At 51.7% G+C, this 18,634-nt stretch overlaps 1 protein-coding gene across 2 annotated transcripts in view; it reads right to left on the reverse strand.

The window, feature by feature from the left end:
- The window catches only part of ARHGEF12 (Rho guanine nucleotide exchange factor 12), a 173,335-nt gene that overhangs the window by 108,855 nt on the left and 45,846 nt on the right, over positions 1–18,634 (reverse strand). For both annotated transcript variants that reach the window (XM_066606082.1, XM_066606080.1), the window contains 4 exons: positions 14,092–14,190; positions 9,845–9,887; positions 8,361–8,466; positions 5,206–5,343 (listed from right to left, as the gene is read on the reverse strand). In XM_066606082.1, the coding sequence (XP_066462179.1) occupies positions 5,206–5,343; positions 8,361–8,466; positions 9,845–9,887; positions 14,092–14,190 (386 nt within the window). The remainder of the gene's footprint in view (positions 1–5,205; positions 5,344–8,360; positions 8,467–9,844; positions 9,888–14,091; positions 14,191–18,634) is intronic.

Consider the following 18,634-nt stretch of genomic DNA (forward strand, 5'->3'; position numbering starts at 1 on the left):
CCAGGCTCCGGGTCCCCCTGCTAACATCCTCTTTACAGTCAGCCTGAGTAGTCTACAAACAAGCTGTTGCAGCCAATGACAGTGCTTAGCGATTTTTGCAGAGCGGCACTATTGGCTGCAGCAGCAGCTTTATGGGACGTCACAGTCAGCCTGTAAACACAATATCAGCTGCTCTCTTATTTTACACCATGGGGGGCCTGGTGAGATGCGCTTTCAGAACTAGGACAACCCCTTTAACTTAAAAGTTGCTTTCCAAGACTGTAGTATCAATGGACTGTCCTTGGTAGGTTTCCGACTCCCGGGACCCTCACTGATCAGCATAGGACAGTGATGGCTTTGAGCAATCATTTTGCATAAACTATTAAGTAGCTACTCAGCTATGAAGTACCAGTCAGGTGTGTAAATGAAGCCTTAGCTGAATGCAGTTAGTAGCACCAGGGCTCTTATCTGCGCTCAGATCTTTTGTTCTCCACAATGCTATCAGCACTGCCCATGGAGAACTGCTGATAAGAGTGAAGGACGATTTTTAGGTTGGACAGAATTTACCAATCAGTTAGCAGTGCCCGTAAAGCAGACGATGGGCGCGCGTTTAGACACATCGATTATCGCTAAAACGATCGTCGATTAGAGATTTTTTAGCGATCATCGGCTGGTGTAAATGGGCCTTTAGACTATATTAAAACGATAGTTTTTGTTTAGGTTTTTCTACACCTTTTTTAAAATATATACCGTAAATAATCGAGTATAAGCCGAGTTTTTCAGCACAAAAACCTGTGATGAAAAAGCCCCCCTTTGGCTTATACTCGGGTGAGGTAAAAAACAAAAACCTCAATACTCACCTCTCAGCGTCTGTGATGTCATTCTGAATGGCTGTGATTGGTTTATAGAGCGCCGGCTGTGATTGGCCGACGCTCGATCCAATCACAGCGCTTCCGCACACAGCACTGACGGCAGGGATTCCAAAACCAAGCCAGGGACAGCCAGGAGAAGACTGCAGCAGCTGGCCGCACCGCTGGGGACACAGACGCCGGCTGAGAGGTGAGTATTGCTTTTTTTTACCTAGTATAAACTCGAGTCAATAAGTTTTACCAATTTTTTGCAGTAATACTTACTGCCTCGGCTAATACTTTTTTTTTATGCATTGCAGCATTTGAAGTACCATAACTTTATTTGTGCATGGGCGGAGCTCTGTGAGGGCGGTATGTTTTTTGTGTGACCCGCTGTAGTTTTTATTGCTACCATTTTGGGGCGCACACGGCTTTCTTTCATCACATTTTTTTCACCTAATCATTTTCCGTTTTTAAGTTTTATTGGGGGTAAAAAAGCTTTAAAATTATATTTTTATTCATAGTTTATTTTAAAAATTAGTATATTTACGCTAAAATAAAGTACAGGATTGGGTTCCTCATTTTGTTTCAGACGTTTTGGTATATAATTTGCATAGACTTAGATAACGGCACATGTGGCGAAGGTTTTGGTTAGCATCGGCGGGGGGGTCATTTTCTTTTTTATACTGTAATTTGTTTTTTACTTGTTTTTGTAACTATTTTTTTGCGCCATCTGTGTCTCACGCGACATGTAAGACCTCTGGGAGTCATTCACATTGTCTTTTTTTTAATTATTATTTCACACTTTTCCACTCTAGCTGGGGCATCCATAGGAGCCCCAGTAACAGAAAAAAACATTCCCCTAGTGTGCCAGTAGTCACTAACAGAGCTGGTCAAGGTCTGTTAAGACCTTGCAGCTCTGCTATGGCAGGGGGCACCCAGCGGTCACGTGATCGCCAGGTCGAATTGAAGAAGTAACATTTCCGCTTTCTCCACTTACTGTGTAGTGCTCATTGAGCACTATGTAGTCTGCAAGTGAAAAGACAGCAGCAGTTTAAAACCACCTCCATCTTCTCCTCCAGGTCCTCGGCTGTCACTGACATCTGAGGTCCTGATCTGCATCTGCTACATTGCAGGAGCAGGAACTTTAATCCCATGCTGTATTTTTACTATTGGACGAAATTAAACCCCAAGACCAAACGCCATAAATATACAGTGCTTGGTCATTAATAGGTTAATCTTTTCTTGCCACTTATGCAAAGTGTCAAGAGAAGTGGGTGGAGCTCAGTGGGCGGGACCTCCCTCTGCTCACCAACTTTACTAGAACTTGTGCCAGAAACTGGTGCACTCAGAGCAGATGTAGAAGCCATTTCTGGTGCCATGACAGATGTGCTAAATTTACTAAGACACACTCACGTCTTCATATATATGGCACACTCCACGCCAACAGCCTTCTGAGTAAGACTAGAACATGACATGGCACAGGTAAAAGGAGCCGGCCGCCTGCTAATAACTCAACCGCTGTGGAGGAACGAGTTTATATTGATAAGTAAAGGAAAGAGATTTCACCAACACAGCTGAATCCTCCTCACTTGCGCCCCTCCTTGATCAGCTGACTAACTGCAAGCATGGCACTCCCACCCATAACATGGCTGCAGATGGAGGGGCATCTGACCTGTCCATCAGTGGTCTCCACTGAATAATGCTGTGCAGTGTATTGTACGTGTGCTGCTGGAGGCAGCTGATGGATGGATCGGGTCACGTGTGCTACAGGAGGCAGCTGATGGATGGATCGGGTCACGTGTGCTACAGGAGGCAGCTGATGGACGGATCGGGTCACGTGTGCTACAGGAGGCAGCTGATGGATGGATCAGATCACGTGTGCTACAGGAGGCAGCTGATGGACGGATCGGATCGCGTGTGCTACAGGAGGCAGCTGATGGACGGAACGGCACACATGTGCTGCTGGAGGCAGCTGATGGACGGATCGGGTCACGTGTGCTACAGGAGGCAGCTGATGGACGGATCGGGTCACGTGTGCTGCTGGAGGCAGCTGATGGACGTATCGGGTCACGTGTGCTGCTGGAGGCAGCTGATGGACGTATCGGGTCACGTGTGCTGCTGGAGGCAGCTGATGGACGTATCGGGTCACGTGTGCTACAGGAGGCAGCTGATGGACGGATCGGCTCACATGTGCTGCTGGAGGCAGCTGATGGACGGATCGGGTCACGTGTGCTACAGGAGGCAGCTGATGGACGGATCAGGTCACGTTTGCTACAGGAGGCAACTGATGGACGGATCGGGTCACGTGTGCTACAGGAGGCAGCTGATGGACGGATCGGCTCACATGTGCTGCTGGAGGCAGCTGATGGACGGATCGGGTCACGTGTGCTACAGGAGGCAGCTGATGGACGGATCAGGTCACGTTTGCTACAGGAGGCAACTGATGGACGGATCGGGTCACGTGTGCTACAGGAGGCAGCTGATGGACGGATCGGCTCACATGTGCTGCTGGAGGCAGCTGATGGACGGATCGGGTCACGTGTGCTACAGGAGGCAGCTGATGGACGGATCAGGTCACGTTTGCTACAGGAGGCAACTGATGGACGGATCGGGTCACGTGTGCTACAGGAGGCAGCTGATGGACGGATCGGGTCACGTGTGCTACAGGAGGCAGCTGATGGACGGATCGGGTCACGTGTGCTACAGGAGGCAGCTGATGGATGGATCGGGTCACGTGTGCTACCGGAGGCAGCTGATGGACGGATCGGGTCATATGTGCTGCTGGAAGTAATGTATGGCAACGCAGCACTCAAATAAGGATATCACCAACCTGAGGTGGAAAATGCACCAGCCCAGCAAGGCCCGGATCAAAGGCAGAAATAGTAGACAGGATGTATGGAGTAAACCAGGCAGCATCTGATGAGTTTCAACAAGTAAATTCCTTTTATTCCTCCATAATACAAAAAGACGGCCATGTTTCGGCTTCAACTGAAGCCTTTCTCAAGCCCATATGTGCTGCTGGAGGCAGCTGATGGACGGATCGGGTCACGTGTGCTACAGGAGGCAGCTGATGGACGGATCGGGTCACGTGTGCTACAGGAGGCAGCTAATGGACGGATCGGGTCACGTGTGCTACAGGAGGCAGCTGATGGACGGATCGGGTCACGTGTGCTACAGGAGGCAGCTGATGGACGGATCGGGTCACGTGTGCTACAGGAGGCAGCTGATGGACGGATCGGGTCACGTGTGCTACAGGAGGCAGCTGATGGACGGATCGGGTCACGTGTGCTACAGGAGGCAGCTGACAAGACGGATCTGGTCATGTGTGCTACAGGAGGCAGCTGACGGACGGATTGGTTCACAAGTGATACTGGAGGCAGCTGACTGTGCTACAGGAGGCAGCTGACGGACGGACCGGGTCACGTGTGCTACAGGAGGCAGCTGACAGACAGATCGGGTCACGTGTGCTACAGGAGGCAGCTGACGGACGGATCGGGTCATGTGTGCTGCTGGAGGCAGCTGATGGACGGATCGGGTCACGTGTGCTACAGGAGGCAGCTGACGGACGGATCGGGTCACGTGTGCTACAGGAGGCAGCTGATGGACGGATCGGGTCACGTGTGCTACCGGAGGAAGCTGATGGACGGATCAGGTCACGTGTGCTACAGGAGGCAGCTGACGGACAGATCGGGTCACGTGTGCTACAGGAGGTAGCTGATGGACGGATCGGTTCACAAGTGCTACAGGAGGTAGCTGACAGACGGATCGGGTCACGTGTGCAACAGGAGGCAGCTGACGGACAGATCGGGTCACGTGTGCTACAGGAGGCAGCTGATGGACGGATCAGGCCACGTGTGCTACAGGAGGCAGCTGACGGATGGATCCGGTCACGTGTGCTACAGGAGGCAGCTGATGGACGGATCGGGTCACGTGTGCTACAGGAGGCAGCAGATGGACGGATCGGGTCACGTGTGCTACAGGAGGCAGCTGATGGATAGATCGGGTCACGTGTGCTACAGGAGGCAGCTGATGGACGGATCGGGTCACGTGTGCTACAGGAGGCAGCTGATGAATGGATCGGGTCACGTGTGCTACAGGAGGCAGCTGAAGGACGGATCGGATCAGAAGTGCTACAGGAGGCAGCTGATGGACGGATCGGGTCACGTGTGCTACAGGAGGCAGCTGACGGACAGATCGGGTCACGTGTGCTACAGGAGGCAGCTGACGGACAGATCGGGTCACGTGTGCTACAGGAGGCAGCTGATGGACGGATCAGGCCACGTGTGCTACAGGAGGCAGCTGATGGACGGATTGGGTCACGTCTCCTCCTACCAGCAGCTACGTCATGTTATAGATGAGAGTAAAAAATACTTACAAGACCTCCTCAATCTTCTGTAAGATCGGCTCTGCGCATAGTCTCTCTTTTTCAAGGGTGTTTCGCTCTTGAGCCCGTTCTGCGTCCAGTTTGGCCAACTCGCTTTCTGCCAAGGTCAGACCCATGTTACGCTTCTGCCTGAAGGATGGAAGGCAAAGATCATTTTACAAGACGTTTATTAAGAAGATTAAAGGGGTTTTACTACCGACGATATTACTTGGGGGATAAATGCCTGATCCCAGGGCTGGGCACCTCTAATGACCTGAAGGATGGTGCACCCAACTGATCCCAGGGTTGGGCACCTCCAATGACCTGAAGGATGGTGCACCCAACTGATCCCAGGGCTGGGCACCTCCAATGCCCTGAAGAATGGTGCACCCAACTGATCCCGGGGGTGAGCACCTCCTATGACCTTATGGATGGTGCACCCAACTGATCCCAGGGCTGAGCACCTCCAATGCCCTGAAGGATGGTGCACCCAACTGATCCCAGGGCTGGGCACCTCCAATGCCCTGAAGGATGGTGCACCCAACTGATCCCAGGGCTGGGCACCTCCAATGCCCTGAAGGATGGTTCACCCAACTGATCCCGGGGGTGAGCACCTCCTATGACCTTATGGATGGTGCACCCAACTGATCCCAGGGCTGAGCACCTCCAATGCCCTGAAGGATGGTGCACCCAACTGATCCCATGGCTGGGCACCTCCAATGACCTGAAGGATGGTGCACCCAACTGATCCCAGGGCTGAGCACCTCCAATGACCTGAAGGATGGTTCACCCAACTGATCCCGGGGGTGAGCACCTCCAATGCCCTGAAGGACGGTGCACCCAACTGATCCCAGTGCTGGGCACCTCCAATGACCTTATGGATGGTGCACCCAACTGATCCCAGGGCTGGGCACCTCCAATGCCCTGAAGAATGGTGCACCCAACTGATCCCGGGGGTGAGCACCTCCAATGACCTTATGGATGGTGCACCCAACTGATCCCAGGGCTGAGCACCTCCAATGCCCTGAAGGATGGTGCACCCAACTGATCCCAGGGCTGGGCACCTCCAATGCCCTGAAGGATGGTGCACCCAACTGATCCCAGGGCTGGGCACCTCCAATGCCCTGAAGGATGGTTCACCCAACTGATCCCGGGGGTGAGCACCTCCTATGACCTTATGGATGGTGCACCCAACTGATCCCAGGGCTGAGCACCTCCAATGCCCTGAAGGATGGTGCACCCAACTGATCCCATGGCTGGGCACCTCCAATGACCTGAAGGATGGTGCACCCAACTGATCCCAGGGCTGAGCACCTCCAATGACCTGAAGGATGGTTCACCCAACTGATCCCGGGGGTGAGCACCTCCAATGCCCTGAAGGACGGTGCACCCAACTGATCCCAGTGCTGGGCACCTCCAATGACCTTATGGATGGTGCACCCAACTGATCCCAGGGCTGGGCACCTCCAATGCCCTGAAGGACGGTGCACCCAACTGATCCCAGTGCTGGGCACCTCCAATGACCTTATGGATGGTGCACCCAACTGATCCCATGGCTGGGCACCTCCAATGCCCTGAAGTATGGTGCACCCAACTGATCCCAGGGCTGGGCACCTCCAATGCCCTGAAGGATGGTTCACCCAACTGATACCGGGGGTGAGCACCTCCTATGACCTTATGGATGGTGCACCCAACTGATCCCAGGGCTGAGCACCTCCAATGCCCTGAAGGATGGTGCACCCAACTGATCCCATGGCTGGGCACCTCCAATGACCTTATGGATGGTGCACCCAACTGATCCCAGGGCTGGGCACCTCCAATGCCCTGAAGGACGGTGCACCCAACTGATCCCAGTGCTGGGCACCTCCAATGACCTTATGGATGGTGCACCCAACTGATCCCATGGCTGGGCACCTCCAATGCCCTGAAGGATGGTGCACCCAACTGATCCCAGGGCTGGGCACCTCCAATGCCCTGAAGGATGGTTCACCCAACTGATCCCAGGGGTGAGCACCTCCTATGACCTTATGGATGGTGCACCCAACTGATCCCAGGGCTGAGCACCTCCAATGCCCTGAAGGATGGTGCACCCAACTGATCCCATGGCTGGGCACCTCCAATGACCTGAAGGATGGTGCACCCAACTGATCCCAGGGCTGAGCACCTCCAATGACCTGAAGGATGGTTCACCCAACTGATCCCGGGGGTGAGCACCTCCAATGCCCTGAAGGACGGTGCACCCAACTGATCCCAGTGCTGAGCACCTCCAACGACCTTATGGATGGTGCACTCAAACTGAATGCCCCTGTGGAGCAGCGCTGCACATATGTGACCACAACGTACATTCACTTCTAGGGGACGGGGGGAGATGATCACAAGATCTCCTCCTGCGCCATAGAAGTGAATGGAATGGAAGTAGGAGCATGCGTCTCAGCAGTCAGACCTCCTATCCAGTGGGAATAAATGTCTTTGGTGATTAGTGTTAGGATTGATTGCGGCAGTTAACTCTTCAGATGCCACAAACAAAGCTGACTGCACATCTAAATGATCAGAGGGGGGAGATTGGGGGGTGCCAATGGGCTAGGAGAGCAGTCCAGAGGCTACTGAATGCTACGGTGCTGCCATGCATAGATACCAATGAAGTCCTACCCTTGGCAGGGCTTGAAAAGTTACATAAAAAATTACTCTAGACTGCAATATCAAAATATTGCATAAGCAATTAAATGACCACAAGTTCAAGTCCCCTGAGGGGACCAAATGAAAGGGGAAAAAAGGATTTAATAAAAATTTAAAAGCAAAAAAAACATTCCCGTAATCGTACCAACACAGGACATAGCGCAAGTCTCATTTTTATTGTACTGTGAACGCTGAAAAAACTAACCCCTACTACCACCAAAAAATGGCCCAACTTTTATTTAATGTCTCAGTTTAAAAGATGTTAAAGCGTTTTTCTGTGCATTATCCGGCATTACATGGTAGAGTTGAAACGTAACTTGTCCTCATACGGCCGTGTCAATGGAAAGATAAACTAGTCATGGCTCTTGGAAGGCAGGGGGGGGGGGGGGGGGGGGGGGGAGGAGACAAAAAAATGAAAATAAAAACATAAAATAATTTCTGGCCGTGAACTGGTTAACTTATCTTTTTCAGTTCACAAATAGTAAGTTTACCTAAAGTCCTCTAGAAGTTTCTGAGCGTCCGGACTCATGCGGTCCAGCATGGTCTGCACAAACTGTCGCAGTAATTCTTCCGGTATTAACTCTGGCCGTCGTTTTTCTGTAATCAATTGATAAAAACAGCGAGTTAGATGCAACGGCGTGGATTATCGGCCATTACCAGTGAGGCGGGGGAGGGGAATCCGGTAGTGCGCTAACTAGTAAAGATTATTTCATATTGTCGCCGTTATGAAAGCTCGGGGTTAATAGATGCGATTCATTCCAGCAATCAGGTAAAAACCCGAGATGTAGACAACTACGGCGACGGCTGATTTAATATACGTAGCCTGCCTGTACGCAGGCGTTACACCAGCGGGGCGGCAGGAGAGCCGATCGGAGGATCGGAGCACGATAGAGGCCAGAAACCCTACTAAGAAACAGTTTATTGTAAAGACCGATGGTGGAACGTTCCAGAAACTGACTGCTGCTCTGCTGATTCAGCATCAGCCTGTATTGCAAAGGTGTCCATTTAACCCCTTCCCACGCCAAGGTATAAATGTACGTCTTGGGTGGGAAGCAGTTCTCGGCCCAGGGCCTTCACTTACAGCATACGCATGGGCATGGGCTCAGATCGGCAGCGGTTAACCCCTTACATGCAGCAAGCAATGCAGATCGTGGCATGTAAAAGGTTCACATAGGGAGGACATCATCAGCTCTCCGCCGTGTAATCATGGAGGGTCGATGGGTTGCCATTAACTGGGTCTGGGTCTGCCATGGCTTGTGACGGCAATAATAAGCAATATAAAAATACAAAGCGATCACAGCATTGCAGGTTCGAGTCCTCTACAGGAACGTAAAAAAAAAATAGTGTAAAAATGTTTCTTGTTCATTTCACCTCCCAAAAAACCCAATAAAAGTGATGAAAAAAATCCACACGTACCCCTAAACTGTCATTTTGGTATTGTCAAAATTGTACCAGCCTGCACAAAATAATGATCACATCATTTATACTACATGATTAATGCTGCAAAAAAAAAAAAACGAATGTTGGTACCAATGAAAACCGCAGCTCACTACTTAAAAACAAGCCCTCATATGACCAAATCAAGGAAAAAAAGGTATGGCTTCTGAAAAGTGGAGATAAAAATCCCTAAAAAACTGTCCTGTCCTTGAGTGCAAAATAGGCGGCGTCACTAATGGCGTCCACCGATCACTGCGCTACTCATGCATCAACCCACATCTCCTGGACAAGATCAGCAGACTGCCGGGTCTGAGACGGGACAGCCCGCTGCGATCCAAGAAACTACGTGAGGCTGGCTGAAGGTGGATCTTTTTGCATTATACCGCACTCCGGGGTCACGGGGAGAATTTCCATCCAGAGAGGCTTGAATCATGAGGCTCTAATAAGGAGCCCGGGCGGGGGGGGCTCTATATATTAGGAATCAGGAAAGTATCCAATTACACAGTAGAACAATTTGTATATACTTCTATCCGCTTACCTAGTTCAACGGCGAGGTCTTCTGGAACAGAGACTCGGAGATGCTGTAAGAAGAACAGTAAGAAGCTCACTATCCACCATCTACAGAAAGTATCGCAATATCCGTTAATTGTGAAGACTATGATGATACAAAACTGCTACAGTGTAACAAAAACAGCAGCTGCCCCCTGCGGAGGAGCGGCTGAGGAGCGCACGTCGCAGCAAGCACCGTTCATGCCGTTTGCTACAATCATCACTGCTGGCCTGCGCAGACACATCATCATCTACCGGATCCTGACAGATTACCTGCAGATGAACGGGCTGTCGGTCCCATTAAAATAAACAGAACTGCGGACGTTCGACCAGCGGCCCGTTCACTGCGACGTTAAGGAAACAGAAAGTAATGATTCTGCATTGCAAGACAGGTGGAGCCACGGTTTGCCGTTTTCAGCATCGGTGGGGGTCCCAGCAGTCGAATTCCCACTAATCTATCAGTTTTCACTCATCCAGTGGATGGGTGGGAACTTCGTCATTTCATCCACTAACCGTAATACATCTTTAAGGTCTCATGCAGATCCCTGCAGACCCCATAAGTGAGGGCAAACAAGGTGTGTGATGCCTTCACAGCTCCTACAAGGCCTCGTTGTCAGCGTTCTGTCAGTTTACAATGTCTCCCTGAAAGTGGCGGCAGCGCACACACCGGATGGCTGCCATCTCCCAATAACATGGCCCTCTAGAAGGTCCAAAAACTGCGATGTCCATACTGATCGGTTTGTGACATCCCACCACCAGACCCCGTTGGCAGCTCTACACCTGGTGACATTCCCCCACCAGACCCCGTTGTCAGCTCTACACCTGGTGACATCCCACCACCAGACCCCGTTGTCAGCTCTACACCTGGTGACATCCCACCACCAGACCCCGTTGTCAGCTCTACACCTGGTGACATCCCACCACCAGACCCCGTTGTCAGCTCTACACCTGGTGACATCCCACCACCAGACCCCGTTGTCAGCTCTACAGCTGGGAACATCCCATCGCCAGACCCTGTTGTCAGCTCTACACCTGGTGACATCCCACCACCAGACCCCGTTGTCAGCTCTACACCTGGTGACATCCCACCACCAGACCCCGTTGTCAGCTCTACAGCTGGGAACATCCCATCGCCAGACCCTGTTGTCAGCTCTACACCTGGTGACATCCCACCACCAGAGCCCGTTGTCGGCTCGACACCTGCTGACATCCCACCACCAGACCCCGTTGTCAGCTCTACACCTGGTGACATCCCCCCACCAGACCCCGTTGTCAGCTCTACACCTGGTGACATCCCATCGCCAGACCCTGTTGTCAGCTCTACACCTGGTGACATCCCACCACCAGAGCCCGTTGTCGGCTCGACACCTGGTGACATCCCCCCACCAGACCCTGTTGTCAGCTCTACACCTGGGAACATCCCATCGCCAGACCCCATTGTTAGCTCTACAGCTGGTGACATCCCCCCACCAGACCCCGTTGTCAGCTCTACACCTGGTGACATCCCCCCACCAGACCCCGTTGTCAGCTCTACACCTGGTGACATCCCACCGCCTGACCCTGTTGTCAGCGCTATACCTGGTGGCATCCCACCGCCAGACCCCGTTGTCAGCGCTATACCTGGTGGCATCCCACCGCGAGACCCCGTTGTCAGCTCGACACCTGGTGACATCCCCCCACCAGAGCCCGTTGTCAGCTCTACACCTGGTGACACCCCACCACCAGACCCCATTGTCAGCTCTACACCTGGTGACATCCCCCCGCCAGATCCCGTTGTCAGCTCTACACCTGGTGACATCCCCCCACCAGACCCCGTTGGCAGCTCTACACCTGGTGACATCCCCCCGCCAGATCCCGTTGTCAGCTCTACACCTGGGAACATCCCATCGCCAGACCCCATTGTCAGCTCTACACCTGGTGACATCCCCCACCAGACCCCGTTGTCAGCTCTACACCTGGTGACATCCCACCACCAGACCCCGTTGTCAGCTCTACACCTGGTGACATCCCACCACCAGACCCCGTTGTCAGCTCTACACCTGGTGACATCCCACCACCAGACCCCGTTGTCAGCTCTACAGCTGGGAACATCCCATCGCCAGACCCTGTTGTCAGCTCTACACCTGGTGACATCCCACCACCAGACCCCGTTGTCAGCTCTACACCTGGTGACATCCCACCACCAGACCCCGTTGTCAGCTCTACAGCTGGGAACATCCCATCGCCAGACCCTGTTGTCAGCTCTACACCTGGTGACATCCCACCACCAGAGCCCGTTGTCGGCTCGACACCTGCTGACATCCCACCACCAGACCCCGTTGTCAGCTCTACACCTGGTGACATCCCCCCACCAGACCCCGTTGTCAGCTCTACACCTGGTGACATCCCATCGCCAGACCCTGTTGTCAGCTCTACACCTGGTGACATCCCACCACCAGAGCCCGTTGTCGGCTCGACACCTGGTGACATCCCCCCACCAGACCCTGTTGTCAGCTCTACACCTGGGAACATCCCATCGCCAGACCCCATTGTTAGCTCTACAGCTGGTGACATCCCCCCACCAGACCCCGTTGTCAGCTCTACACCTGGTGACATCCCCCCACCAGACCCCGTTGTCAGCTCTACACCTGGTGACATCCCTTCACCAGACCCCACTGTCAGCTCTACACCTGATGACATCCCCCACCAGACCCCGCTGTCAGCTCTACACCTGGTGACATCCCCCTGCCAGACCCCATTGTCAGCTCTACACCTGGTGACATCCCTTCACCAGACCCCACTGTCAGCTCTACACCTGATGACATCCCCCCACCAGACCCCGTTGGCAGCTCTACACCTGGTGACATCCCACTACCAGACCCCGTTGTCAGCTCTACACCTGGTGACATCCCACCCACCAGACCCCGTTGTCAGCTCTGCACCTGGTGACATCCCCCCATCAGACCCCGTTGTCAGCTCTACACCTGGTGACATCCCCCTGCCAGACCCCGTTGTCAGCTCTACACCTGGTGATATCCCTTCACCAGACCCCACTGTCAGCTCTACACCTGATGACATCCCCCACCAGACCCCGTTGTCAGCTCTACACCTGGTGACATCCCCCTGCCAGACCCCATTGTCAGCTCTACACCTGGTGACATCCCTTCACCAGACCCCACTGTCAGCTCTACACCTGATGACATCCCCCCACCAGACCCCGTTGGCAGCTCTACACCTGGTGACATCCCACTACCAGACCCCGTTGTCAGCTCTACACCTGGTGACATCCCCCCCACCAGACCCCGTTGTCAGCTCTACACCTGGTGACATCCCACCCACCAGACCCCGTTGTCAGCTCTGCACCTGGTGACATCCCCCCATCAGACCCCGTTGTCAGCTCTATACCTGGTGACATCCCCCTGCCAGACCCCGTTGTCAGCTCTACACCTGGTGACATCTGATGGTTTCTGTACTGGGGTCTCCTGTGTGATCCTCTCCTTTATACCTACTGCTCACACGTCACCTGACCACAGCGAACTGCCGGGGGGCACATACTTTTGTTAGCATAGTGTATAAATGACTGCTTGCTCACAGTGAATGCAGGCGGGCGGCTGGAAGACATCACAGATACGCTGCGTCTCCATTTACTGAAAGGACTGACTGTCGCTCCTGTGTGAATGTACAGGAGTGTCAGACGTCCCATCTGAAACCACCTCATGTGTCACGGACTACGGAGATCGGTCCCATCCCAGACGGTGAACCGGCCAGTTCTAATGCAACCAGCAACATTCTGAAAGCAACTATCTGTCAAAAAGAACTTTGAAATGGATACGAATGTAATAAAGCACAAGTCTCTGCTAAACACATCAACACCTTCTCCCCATTTAAATAACCATCAAGCATGATGTTGCTGTCAGCACCCAGATGCAGACACTTCGCCTCGCCAGCTGCAGAGCTGCGCTCCATACGCCAATCTAGTTCCAGGGGACAGATCTCATTTCAGCTGCTGTCACTCTACCACTTCCTGATGTCACCAAGCTAACTGAAGGCAACGCAAATGTGATCCATCAAAGCGGCAGGAGGGAACATCCTCGTGGTGCGGCGACGACGGGAGAGGTTGTCAATACAAAGCCATTAATAGGGGATGAAGACGGAAGGCACTAATTAATCAGGTAAGTTTTAGGCACAACTTCTGTGGTAGGAACAGACGATACTTTATAACTGCGGCAGAGCGACAATGAAGGTGCAGCTTCTCACCGCGGTCCGCTCTAGGAAGAACTGATAGAACTCGAGAAATACTCTGCGGGTTTCCTTTGAGTTGGTTTGCTGGTAAAGGTCCCCGTACAGGTAGCAGAGCTGTGGAGAGAGCAGACGGAGCTTGTTACAGCACAACAGAGGATTTAAAGGGACTGAGTCACCTATTTATAAGACCTAACGACTGAAAGTAAGAGCGGGAAAGATGTTCCATTGTTGAGAATCTAGTATTTTTTGATTGTAAAACAAGATTTTTGTACTTACCGTAAAATCTAGTCTAATCTTGTTCATTGGGGGGCACAGCGGGGCACAGCTCTGACCATGGGTATAGCTACTGCCACTAGGAGGCGACACTAAGCATAAAACTTGTTAGCTCCTCCTACCAGCTATACCGCCCTGCAGTCACCAAGCTAATCCTTTTGTGTGCAAGCAGGATACGAAAACAGTCAATAACATGACAAAACGTTCTCAATACTGTAATTCGGAGCAGCACCGTGTGCAACTGCAGAACACGTACTCCGAGAAATATACGTGAGAGTACTAATACGGCCAATGCAAAAGTTCGCACCCAGTAAAATGTTGAAATGTGTTCAAAGAGGTCCATGAACGACTTTACACACTAGAACAGTGGAAGCAACGTTGCGTACCGCCCATGAAGCCCCCACTACCCAAGTAGAGGGCGCCGTAACGTGGAATAGAGGCGCTCTGCCCTTGGCACGATAGGCCTCTACGACCGCTGATCGAATCCAGCGATAGATGACCGCTTTGGAAGTCGTTAGACCACGTCTCTGGCCATCAGGAATCATGAACAGAGTCGGGGCATCTGAGAGAAACTGTCTAAGAAAGGTAGGTCCTTAAGGTTCACACAAGATCTAGTTTGTGAAGAGCACATTCTCTCGGGTGAACTGTGGAGGGGCAGAATGATGTACTTAATGAGATGGAATGCTGACACTACCTTAGCAGAAAGGAGCGGACCGGACATAGAACTACCTTGTCTTCATAGAAGACGGTCAACAGTGGCATGGTCGACAATGCTGCGAGCTCAGAATGGAGGCGCCTCGGATGGAGGCGACGGCTACCAAGTAGGCCACCTTCAAGTCAGGCAGTTGGAACCTCCCTCAGTGGCTCCAATGGATGATACTGTAGCACGTCAAGTACAAGAATAAGGTCCCAAGCTGGTACAGGAGAATGGTGCGGAGGAGTGGGGCGAGTGACCTCTTGTAGGAATGCACATACGACTGACTTTGAGGCCAGTGAGCCTTGGAAAAGTATGGATAGAGCGGATACTTGTCCTTATAGGGGGACTAAGGGACTCAAGCCAATTCAAGACCCTCCCATTGAGAGGACAGAAGGAGTGATAAAGAAAAACCACATAGGATGAAAGTTGCATTGTTTGCACCACAGGAAGAAGCTTTTCCAAACCCGATACGAGGATGGCTTTCTAGCCTTCATCATGGTTTGAATGACAGGTTCTGTAAATCCCCAGGTCTTCAATAACGCAGTTTCACCGCCATGACATTCAACATAGCATGGATAAATTCGGGTGGAAGAGGGGTCCCTGTAAGAGAAGATCCTCTTGAAGAGGGAGACTCCATGAGTAGATCGACCAGATCTGTGTAGCACGGCTGGCGGGGCCAATCTGGTGCAATGAGAATCACCAGGAGACCCTTCCATCTTTACCTTTTTGAGAAGTCAAAGAATTAGTGGAATTACTAGTGCGTCCACCTCTCAAGCTTGGGGATCCTGAGACCTGGCCACAAAGATTGGCAGCTTGCGATTGATTGTAGATACCATCAGATGGATGTCCAGCTAGCCCACTTTAGACAAAGTACTCAAAAGACTTTGGGATGTAGCTCCCATTCTTCCGGATCGACTGTCTTCCTGCTGAGGAAGTCTGCTATTCTGTTGTCTACCCGTGGTATGTGGACCACCGAGAGCACTGGAAGATGATCTTCGGCCTAGGTCAAGATCTTTGTTGCTCCTGCCCTGACCATCATGCTGCAGATTCCGCCTTGATAATTTATGTACGTGACAGGCATCGCATTGTTTGTATGCGACTGGGCAACCTGTCAGATGGGGTGCCAAGTGATGAAACGACAGAGTGGCTGAAGCTCCAACTTCTTTATTGGCAGTCTGGATTCCTGTTTGACCCAAGTGCCTTGTACCACAAGATTTCACACAAGTACCCCTCCAGCCTAAAAGACTGGCATCTATGTAGAGTGTCTGCCATTAAAGGATCCAAAATGGGAGTCGCAGGTGGATCCGCGGGAAATCCAGCCACCAACGAAGAGAGCTCTGCGTTCTCAGAGGTATTTGGATCTTCCGATCAAAACAGTCCACAGCTTTGTCCCATTGGGAGAGAATGGTGCATTGCAGAGGCAGAGCGTGAAATTGGCCAAACATTGACAGACCTTCACATTCTGATTAGACTTCTTCAGGTCTACAAAAAGGTCTGACAGTGCGATTCGTGGAACCCAAGAAGGATAGGTTGTAATAGAAACCCATCAAGTGTTGAGAAGGAGGAACCAGAATGATGATGCCTTGCGTAGATAGGGTGTGCATTTCATGAGCAAAGGCGTTGGCCTTTAAAGGAGACCTCGGAATTCTGGAGTTGAAGAAGCGATCGGGGGGGGGGGGGGGGGGGGGGGTCGTACCACAAATTCCATGGCATAACCGTCTGAACCGGGCTCCTGAACCCAGGTGTCAGATGTGGGCTAAACGGGTCTCCCTGAATAGGTTAAATCATTCCCCCCTCTAGGAAAGAATTAGGTGGGGTCCAGCCTTCATGCGGAAGATTTTGTAGATGCTGACTTTGCAGATTGTGGTCGTGGAAGAAAGGAAGGTCTCCTTTTAAACGAGGGCCTTCATTTTTGTTCTTGTGAAGCTTTCTTATTGTCCGAGCTGTGAGGAGTGGGACAGCGAAAGGAACAAAATTGAAGTAGGTGCTTCTGCGGAGCGCTCGCATGTCTGGATCAGGTCTGCGGTAGGCAAGAACTTTTTCCACCTGTGGAGTCAGAGATGATCTGGTGGCTACAGAAGCGCAAGCTAAGAGCCTGGTTGCATTTCAGGGAAGCTTCACAGATAAACCTTCCCGCTTGGCTTGTCTGATGTACAATGTCTTTCCGGAGACCCGGAAAGAATACCTCTGCACAAATGCCTGGCACATTCAGTAGTGGCGTGAGCGTCTTAAGCATAATAGAACACGCCCCCGGGGAGTGGCCAAAGTAGGCCTGAAGATGAAGCTAAAGGTTCGGCCTCTAACCTTCCACAGGCCACACGACCCAAGAGGCTGTGTGGCAGCCTACCACATCCACTGTACCGGCGTCAGCCATAGCTGGCACAGGAGAAAAAAAAAGAAAAACATCTTGCCCCAGACATCCCCTGTGGAGATAGAACATACTTACCTCTTCCAGGATATACCTATGCTTTGAGTCCTAACTACATGTATTCCCTGAATCCTAGAGGTTCTGAAGACCGACAAGAACCACGTCGCCTCCTACAGACACTAAACTAAAAACTGATTAGCTTGGTGCCTGCAGGAAGGGTATACCTAGAAGGAGGAGCTAACACTTTTTCTGTTTAGTGTCTGCCCCCTGGTGGCAGTAGCTATGCCTACAATTTTCAGCTGTGTCCTCCAATAATACAGACAAGAAATTTTTCATTTTATTTTCTGTTCATGACAAATGGGGCGGCCATATTGCCTAAGCTGCAGTTAAGGACATTGAGAGATGCTTTACAGCAGCCTCATGGCCCAGAGACACAACAGGCAGAATAAGGTGAGCTGTGACTATTGTGAATGGTGGGTCCTGTGTTATCTATATATAGGTGTACCTTCTCAGTGTAATCCTGTCTGTACAGGGAGGGGAGGAGGTGAGTTGTGACTATTGTGAATGGTGGCTCCTGTGTTATCTATATATAGGTGTCTTCTCTCAGTGTAATCCTGTCTGTGCAGGGAGGGGAGGAGGTGAGCTGTGACTTTTGTGAATGATGGCTCCTGTGTTATCTATATATTGGTGTCTCCTCTCAGTGTAATCCTGTCTGTGCAGGGAGGAGAGGAGGTGAGCTGTGACTATTGTGAATGGTGGTCCTGTGTTATCTATATATAGTTGTCACCTCTCAGTGTAATCCTCTCTGTGATGATAATGAGATGACAGCTGAGAAGTTTTCTCTACAGAACAGGAAGTGTCAGACTATTAGGCTTAGTGGTCAGTATGCAGGGAGGGGAGCTGTGACATATGTGGTGAATGGTTGATCCTTTGTTATCTACATATAGGTGTCTCCTCTCAAGTATTATCCTGTCTATACAGGGAGGAGGAGGTGAGCTGTAACTATTGTAAATGTTGGGTCCTGCCTTATCTCTTTATAGGTGTCTTCTCTCAGTATAATCCTGTCTGTACAGGGAGGGGAGGAGGTGAGCTGTGACTATTGTGAATGGTGGCTCCTGTGTTATCTATATATAGGTGTCACCTCTCAGTGTAATCCTGCCTGTGCAGGGAGGGGAGGAGATGAGCTGTGACTATTGTGAATGGTGGGTCCTGTGTTATCT

The sequence above is a fragment of the Eleutherodactylus coqui genome, chromosome 6 (genome assembly GCF_035609145.1).
Source record: "Eleutherodactylus coqui strain aEleCoq1 chromosome 6, aEleCoq1.hap1, whole genome shotgun sequence".
NCBI classification, from domain to species: Eukaryota; Metazoa; Chordata; class Amphibia; order Anura; family Eleutherodactylidae; genus Eleutherodactylus; species Eleutherodactylus coqui.